Source organism: Bos mutus, chromosome 19, assembly GCF_027580195.1.
Source record: "Bos mutus isolate GX-2022 chromosome 19, NWIPB_WYAK_1.1, whole genome shotgun sequence".
NCBI lineage: Eukaryota > Metazoa > Chordata > Mammalia > Artiodactyla > Bovidae > Bos > Bos mutus.
The window spans coordinates 10527314-10535615 of NC_091635.1; the positions used below are offsets into that span (position 1 = coordinate 10527314).

An 8302-nucleotide genomic window follows, 5' to 3' on the forward strand; every position below is an offset into this window, starting at 1 on the left:
TTGAGACATCTCCCAGAAACTAATACTTTAAAACAAACCAAAATTTCCACATGTGCATATGCACACCCCACCCCCAGTATCCAAATGATCCTGTGTTGGAAAGCTACTCAACCCCTTGAATCCACCACATGTGGTAACACTTTAAAAGGACACAGCTATAAAATTCAGGGGAGTAGCCATGAAGCACAAGAATCTTTGAATCAGTGGTGCTACTGTGACTCCTAACCCATGGCTCATAATAAAAGAGACGGTTTGCTTATTATATAACCTTCCCTGGTCCTTTAAGGTTTGCATTACCCTCATTATGAATTTATTCATAAATTTCAGCCTCCAGGGAGAAGGAAGCTCCCTTTGAAGTAAAGAGAAGTTGGCCCTGGATGTTGGCCACCACTGGTTGAAAGGCTAGCTGGGGTGAAGGCCTGAATGTTTTAGTTCAGGAAGAGATTCGCACTACAAAAATGCTTCTTCCCCCAGCTCTGGCCGGCTCCAGAAAAGGCCTGCGAATTTGAAATCATTCTTGCGGGGAAGGCTACTGGCATGTTTTCTTTTGTTGTGCCTTCGGAGGCCGGCGTTGCTTTCTTTTGGAGAAGGTGAACAGGGATGACCCTAGTCGTCCTGTCCTCTGGCTTTTGAGGGCAGCAGAAGGGATTGGGGATGGCCACGAAAGAGCAGGCTAGAGGAGTAACAACCCGCGCGGCTCCCGGTGGCGAGCCCATTTGTACAGAGCGACAGCCAGACGTGTACGGGGGGCCCTGACCCACACTGGCCTTTGTTAGTTTCTGCGCTGCTGATCTGATCGCCTAATCCACCGCCTTCCCAGAAGAATGGGTTGGGCTGCCAAGGGGCCCGACCCGGCCCGAGGGCCCGGCCCGCGGCCTCCCTAGGGCTCAGCCCCGCGCCGTTGGATCCAGCACGAGGGTGCCTGGCGGATCCGGCCGCTGGACACCTTCTTCCCTACCTTTGTGGCTAGAGGGCCTGGCCGAAGGGAGGTCGCGGAGGGGGCGCCCACGGTGGCCCACTCTAGAGTACTTTTGGGATGGAGAGACGTTCCCTGCTCCCCTCGCGACTCAGAAAGGCATCGCCGCCGGGAGTGGGTGGGCGCCAGTGAGTGGGGTTGAGGCCATCGCCTCTAGAGGGCGCGCGCAACCCGCGAAGATCGGGCCGCTGGCGCTTTGGACGCGCGAGGGACATTCCCCACCCCCGGTTCCGAGCTGCCAAAGGGAACCAAATTGCACGACCCGCAACACAATTGCTCTGAAACACACACACACACCCAAAAGTCTCCAAATTTTTAGGAAGTAAGCCCCAGCCCCAAGCCCCTTTCCTCCTGTCCAGGGTCCAAAGGCTGGAGGTTGGGCCTGATCAAGCACTAAGACGCCCCCAACTCGAACCCCTGTTGGATTCCAGGCCCCCTCTGGCCCTGGGGGACTCTGGGTGAGAAGATGGGAAAAGAATATGAGCCCCCCACCCCCAATCCTGGGGCAGGCCTGTTCACTATTGAGTTTCCCGCACACAGCCCAGGGCCTCGACTAGTATCTGTACTGTTAAGCATCAAAGGGGGGACCCCCCAAAAAAAACCCACCAACCCAATGCTCTCTCTCTAAAGACCCATAAAGATTCCAGTTCAACCAGTATGTGTGCTGGGCCAAGCTCCCTGCTGGCTGCGGCAGCAGTAGATGGCCCTGCCCTTCGGAGGCAGAGGCATGCCTCAGCCCCAGGCAGCACCACAGGCCCAGGCCTCCACACCTGGTGTCTTTCCCAGAGCATCTGCCCACGTTATGGAAACCCGCCGGAGAAGCACCACATTAAGGCCAAGGCTGGTGGTGGCCAGACAGCCGGGGAAAGGGGGCAGAGTCGGGGCCCTCCCATCTCCCTGTCTTCCAAAGCACGAGCCCACTAGGCTACCCAATGCGGGAGAGAGTCTCTGTGGAGAGACGGGGCCACGGCCTGGGGGCTGGCCCCCCGCTGCAATCCTCCCCAAGCCACTGCACTCCACTCCCCACCCTCTGACTCTGCCCACCAGCCCAGCCCCTCACGTCGGAAGGCTGGCCCACGGCCCCAAAGCCAGGTGCCTGGCCGCTCCCTCCGTCCCAGGTCCACATACAGGCCACAGACTAGAGGAAGAAGGCGGGAGAGCTCCGCCAGACGCGGGGTCACCGACTCAATGGGCAAGAATAGGAGATGCGCCAGCCTACCCGTGCCCACAGCCCTTCCAGTTCTGCCAAGTGCGCCTAGATTCGCGCTTGCTTTTCCTGGTGGCGACGTCTGCTAGGTCTCTGGGGCGGGGCGGGGTGAAACTGCGCTCAGTGCGGTGGCCCTTTTGGGGTCCCGAGGGCGGCTGTCCTGTGCAGGCTTCACGACCTCACCCCATTGCTGCAAAGTCTTCGGCCAGGAAAATCTGAGGACCCCCCACCGCACCCTGTGTTCTGCGCTACCCCGAACCATTTCTCTCCCAGAGTTGGAGGTGTTGCTCCCCTAGACCAGGGACTGAGAGGCTAGGGGGATGTTGGCGGGGGCGGGGGGCGCGGGGCTGCGCCTCGGCAGCTCTGGGTTCACTAATCACATCAGCGCGCTCTGCGCCGGCTCGGAGCAGCCAGTTGCCTAGCAATACCCGCGAACTCAATTCCTCAATCAATAGGCGCGAGGAGCTGCAATTCGGGGAGCGCTGGCGAGGCTAGGTGGGCCTGGGGGGCGGGTCCCAGGACAGCACTGGTGAGCAGGTGGGGAAGCCGGAGCAGCGTGGCACCGAGGCGCGGGGCGTCAGGGACCCGGACATCAGGCCTGGGGGTGGGGTGCGCCGAGGGAGTCCAGCCAGGAGAAATGGGAACCCAGAGGTCGCGCCCATCTCCCCGGGATCCCCGAGTTCTGCCCAGACCGCAGAGAAGTGCAGTCCGTAGGTGAGGAAAGCCAGGACCTTCCCCTTTAGGAGGCTAAGAAAAGTCACTTACCGCTCCCTCCCAACCCTACCCTTCTGCCCCGCCTGATTGGCATCCCCCCAGCTGGGGAATGGCCTACTGGAAACAGAATCGTCCAGGGCCGATAGGGGCGAGAGAGGCGGGTGGGATGGGTCATGAGCGAGGAGGGAAGGGTCCTCTCCTCCCGGGGCGCCTGTTCCCTCTTCTCGAGGGCCGGAAAAAGGAATAAAATCCGAAACACGTCTCTATTTACAAAGTATATATTTAAACACGTAAAAAGCGGTATTGGATACAGACATTCACAACCGCAGAAGATACGTGCCAAGCTTCACTCGAGCTGAGGCGGAGATCGATTCGAGATTTGTACAAATCTTAGAATTAAATAAACCCAACACCCGCACATCTCGCGCGGTTGCAGACGCCCAGCCCCGCGGCCCCTGCCCTGCCCACCCACCCCCAGGTCAGCGTCGCAAGAGCGAGCAAAGGAGACACGCAGACGGCCACGGACAGAAGACAGGACAGATAGGCGGTGGGGCAAACCAGGGCAGGGGAAGGTCGGAGGGAAGAGGCAAAGTCAGCCCCGAGGGAGGGAGATGAGGGTGAAGGCAGGAAAGGAGGGAGGGAAGGCGGCAGCCAGGTAAAGACATTGGTCCTGGAATGACCGTCCACTCGGTAACAGACATGTCCCTTCAATGAAGTTTCGTCTGAAAATAGCGTCGATATTTAAATAGATACACTTGATCAACGGCGCTTCTTTATACAAAGTCTAAAATACCAGTTTTACAAATGTGAGCAGATAAAAATCCCCATTCCACGGGCTTTTTATAGGCGCAATTTGATAATTAAAAAAGAAAAATCCTGTAGTACTCCGTCTTCCTCTTTTTTACCCCCTCACTTCAAAGGCAAGAAAGTCTGGAGGAGAGGCTGCGAAGAGGGAGTGGGAATACGGGGAGTGCAGAAGAGAAACCAGGCGGGGGTCCCCGCCAAATCCCCCCAGGATCGAGAAGTTTCCCCCTCAGTCCCGGCTCCCCGCCTGTACCGCCGGGAGTCTGTGCTTCCTCCCAAAGCGCCGGGCCCCCTCGCCCCTCCCTCCACTAGCAATGGGAAGTTAGATTCCCTCTGGCCCTTTAAGGGTGGGGGAGGGCGAGGAGGCCGCAGGACCAGTCCTCGAAGGGACCGGGATGTGAGGGGGGCAGATTTGTGCTTTTGAGTCGAAAGAGGGGCGCGCGTCCTGCGTCCTTGGAACACAGCGTGGTCACGAGTCGGCCGGGGCGGGGGCGTCCAGGGACCCGCCGCCGCGCGCAGGCCTCCCCAGCCGCGCCGGCCGTCTCTTCTCCAGCTCCCTCTCCTCCCTCCCCCTCTGGCGGAGTTTGAATGTCGAGTTCAAATAGAGAACACTCCGCGAATCGAAAAGGCCTATAAATTATAGCTTTTGCTTTTAAGAAAGGGGGGGGAAAAAAAAAGGAAAAAGGAAAAGTTCTGATGCGCTCTCTTGGATGGAAACCTCCCCTCGCCCCTCCTTCCCTGGCCCCGCCGAAGCTGCCGGGGTGCCAGTCCTGCCCAGCTCCGAGCCGGAGCCCAGACCTTCACCGCACTCCCAGCCGAGCTGCGACCAGGGCCTGGGTGCTAAGCCTCCGCTCCCAGCCGCCCCCCACCCCCGTGGGTCCCTCTGGGTGGGCCTGTCCGGCCGGGCGTTCTCCTGGGAGGGGGCGGCCCGCCCTCCCCGAGGGAGGGGGACTAGTCCAATCTTCCTGGGAGATGGGGGTCACCGTCTCTCCTGGCGAAGCTAGAAGACGCGAAAAAGAAAAGTCCACCCCCGAACATTTCTCTCGTAAAACAGCAACTGTCTCGAACTCTGGGCACCGACATGCAATCCTCCCAATTTATCCTGGCATTTCGGGAATGTAAACAGATTCGCTGGATTTCTTTTCTTTCTGTGAAGTAAGGAAAGGAATCGAGGGAACTGGGAGGTTTTGTCCACATGACATACCTACGATCCGATCTGCGTGTACAACACACACATCTCCCGTAAAGTGCTTTTTCCTGGTGTGGTCCTGGGGGGACTCTGCTGCTCCCCACCCACCCGCAACTTTTTACCTTCAACTTCACACACAAAAAAATTACTCCAGTTAATACTTTGCTTTTCCCCCAACAGATTTCTTAATCTTAAAACAACAACCACCAAAAAAAAAAAAAAAGAAAAGGAAAAAGACTGACCCCACCTCCTCCCTTTCTGATTGGGGAACCAATCTTTTGTTGGCCTGGCCAACCAATGGGAAGAGAGGAAAAAATCCGGGTCCTGCCTTGGTTCCAGGGGTCTGCCCTGGGGCTGTGGGAAAAAGGAGGAGGGGTGAGGTGGGCTGGCTGAGTCCCTCCAGACACCATCAGAGGCCAAGTGCTCAGGTCTTCATCCTCCCTACTGCCCTGGGTGGCTGTCAGACCCCTCCTGCCCCAACTCAGCCTGCCTTCCCCAACTAAACCACACTGAGTCTCTCTCTCTCCTTATTTAAATAAAACAACTTCAAGAGTTGAAATATATATATTTAGATATTTTTTCTTAAATAACATATTTACATCTAATAGAAAATATAACTCTAGAGATAATCTTTCCAACCAAAACTGAGGGGGGAGGGACGAAAGGAAAGGGGTTGTGTGAAGGTAGGGAAGGGACAGGGCCAGCCAGAAGGCCGCCTCCCCACCCAGAAATAAAAAGCATTATGCCAAGTTTGCACTCTCACTCTCTCTCCTGCTCCCTGGTCTTGGGACCACCCACCCAGATATTCATCTTTTCTCTTTAAAAAACCCTTGGTCCGTGTTACTTTCCTTAATGGTGACGGTCAAAAAGTTTGAGGTCACGTCGGTGACCACCACCTTCTCCAAGTTGGTCAGAGAGGGGCTCCAGGATTCTTCCTCTGGGTCCCCCAGGATTCTGGCCACTGGGATTCTGGCGATGAGGGAGGGCCTTCCCCCTTGCGCCCCCATGTCCCGATACAAGCCCCCCACAGAGCCAGGGGTGCCTGAGCCGTGCCTGACCCGGGGGCCACCAGGGTCCAGGGTGCCCTGGCCTTTGGCCTCCAGGAAGGCAGCCCTGTGCTTTATGACCCTGGCCGGAAAGGTGTCCACAGCCAGCTTGCCTGTGGCCTCAGCGGGGCTAGGGCTGGCCACACCACACTGGGCCAGGTCCGAGTCCTGCCTTCGAGCCAGCTGGATCACGCTGTGGCCAGCTGGGAACTTTCCTGCCCCGGAAGCAGTGTCGTCCAGCTTCCTGCCCTTGAGGTAATCTCCGAGGCCATCACTGGGTTCTCCCAAGGGCCTTTGTGAGGGGTCTAGGAGCTCTTTCCGGGGCTTGGGACCTCGCTTCTTGGAGCTGTCACCTGGCGAGCTGGGTTTGTCATCTGCACGGCTGGTGCCCCGTTCACGCTCCCGCTCTCGTTCCCTCTCCCTCTCTCGCTCCCGGTCGCGCTCGCGGTCCCGAGGGGGCTCCACTCGGCAGGTGCTGCTGGTGCTGCTGCTGCTTCCCGGTGGGGAAAGACCCATGTTCCGAAGGCCCTCACGGGACCGGGAAGTAGAGGCCAGTTCTTGGGGTGAGCGGCCTGGGTAGGGGATCCGAATGCCTCGGGCTGAGTCACTTCGGAACTCGTATGTTTTGGCCTTTGCCTTGGCCTGGGCCTTCAGGAAGAGAGGGTAGTGTCAAGAACCCAGCAGGACCCTTGCCCCGCCCCCACCTCCCCCATCGCTCTTCCAGCCCCAGCCTCCCAGCTTCACCCTCTGATGCCTTGGAATTCCCATATAGGTAGGGGTGAAGCATAGGGGTATCAGTTTGTCTGGAAGCAAAGGGGTAGAAGATTTGTCTGGAAGCAGTCATTTGTACCAAGTACCTTTCTTGTAGTTGATTATGTCTATTTTAGATGGTTGAGGGGGTCTGATAAAGGAATTCTAGTTTGGCTAAGCCCCTCCCCTCAGATACCCTTAGCGGTGAAGTGACTCGGTGACAGCCTGTCTAGGGACTCCCTCCTAGATTACAAACAGCACACCCCAATGGTTCATAACCCCTCATGGCCTGCTTCCCACAAACTGACACAAGAACACTACTGCCCACCATTGGACACTGTCACCCTACCTTGAGCAGAAAGGTTTTGGGTTTGGGTCCTCGTTTTTTGGGGCCATACAGCTCCATCTCTCGCTCCCTGCAGAAAGAAAGAAGGGGGGAAAGGGGTGCGTGAGTGAAGAAACCAAGTGCGCCTCCAGTTGAGGCTGGACAAGAGCCACCCTTCGTGTTTCTAAGTGAGAAGCTGAAGCCTGGAAGGGCCTGTACCTTTCCTCAAAGGCTGCGAGCAGGCGAGCATCCAGGATGTTTTCTTCGGGTTCCCATGTGCTGTACCTAAAGGAAATCAGGAAGAAGTGGGCGTCAGTCCAGGGAGCAGAGAAAGAACCGCGGGTGTGCATGTGTATGTCTGTAACTTTTCTTGTTGCATTGTATTGTATTTCAATGTAAAGGGAAAAAGAGGAAGAAAGAAAGCTCCGGAATAACAGTCTGGGGTTGAGAATTGCACAGAACCTACTTACTTCTGCGACCAGCCCTTCCATTTCACGAGGTATTCCATGCGTCCCTGAAGATGCAAAAAGGAAATTGTGTGTGCAAGGGGAAAAATGCATGACGGGGACACGAGAAATACATGCAAAAAATGCATGCACCGAATGAATGCGCTAAATCCCACCGCGAAAAGGCACGCGTCCGCTGCATAACCCCCTGCACGAAACGCTGCACATAGTGCATGCACCGGCATTCATTCCCCCCACCCCGCCCCCCACCCATGCAATCTGTGCATCGCTGCAAGTCTAAGGAAAGCGCTTGGGCTCAGAGCCGCCGCCACGGCCGCGGCCGCTGCTGGGACCTGGGGGAAGGGAAGCTGGGTTGCAGCAGGGGGAGGGAACCCGGGCCGGGAGGGGAGGGCTCGGCCCAAGGCCCGGGGGCACCTACTTTCCGGATGCGCCGCTTCAGGAGGGCTTCGGCCGCGAACACCCGCTCCCCCACCGCTGAAAGCTCCATGTTGACTCGGCGCTTCCCCCCTTGGCCGCTTCCAGGAGCAGAAAAGCAGCAGCCAGCGCACGACAGACCATAATACTCTCCCGCTGACGTCAGTTCTCCTCCCCCTCCCGCGCGCTCGCTCCCTCCCCGCCCCCTCCCTCGCCCAGCTCCCTCCTCCCCTCTTGCCCCGCGCTTCCTCCCGCCCCACGTGTTGCTAACGACGTTGCTAAAGCCGAGCGGCCAGAGCCAGCTCTCCCGCGCTCTGATTGGGCGAACTCCGGGCCACGCCCCTCTCGCTTTCTCCCCCGCGTTGCTACGTGACCCGCGTTCCAATCGCCAGGGGGCGGAGTCCGAGACA

At 57.8% G+C, this 8302-nt stretch overlaps 1 protein-coding gene across 1 annotated transcript; it reads right to left on the bottom strand.

Annotated features, from left to right (window-relative positions):
• Window positions 1-3218: 3218 nt before the first annotated feature.
• Window positions 3219-8055, bottom strand: CBX8 (chromobox 8). Its single transcript, XM_005889516.3, has 5 exons — window positions 7897-8055; window positions 7482-7525; window positions 7231-7296; window positions 7036-7102; window positions 3219-6584 (listed from the first exon to the last, which is right to left on the bottom strand). Exons 1-5 carry the CDS (start codon window positions 7963-7965, stop codon window positions 5697-5699), a joined length of 1134 nt encoding a protein of 377 aa, XP_005889578.1. The 5' UTR covers window positions 7966-8055; the 3' UTR covers window positions 3219-5696.
• Between the last annotated feature and the right edge of the window lie 247 nt (window positions 8056-8302).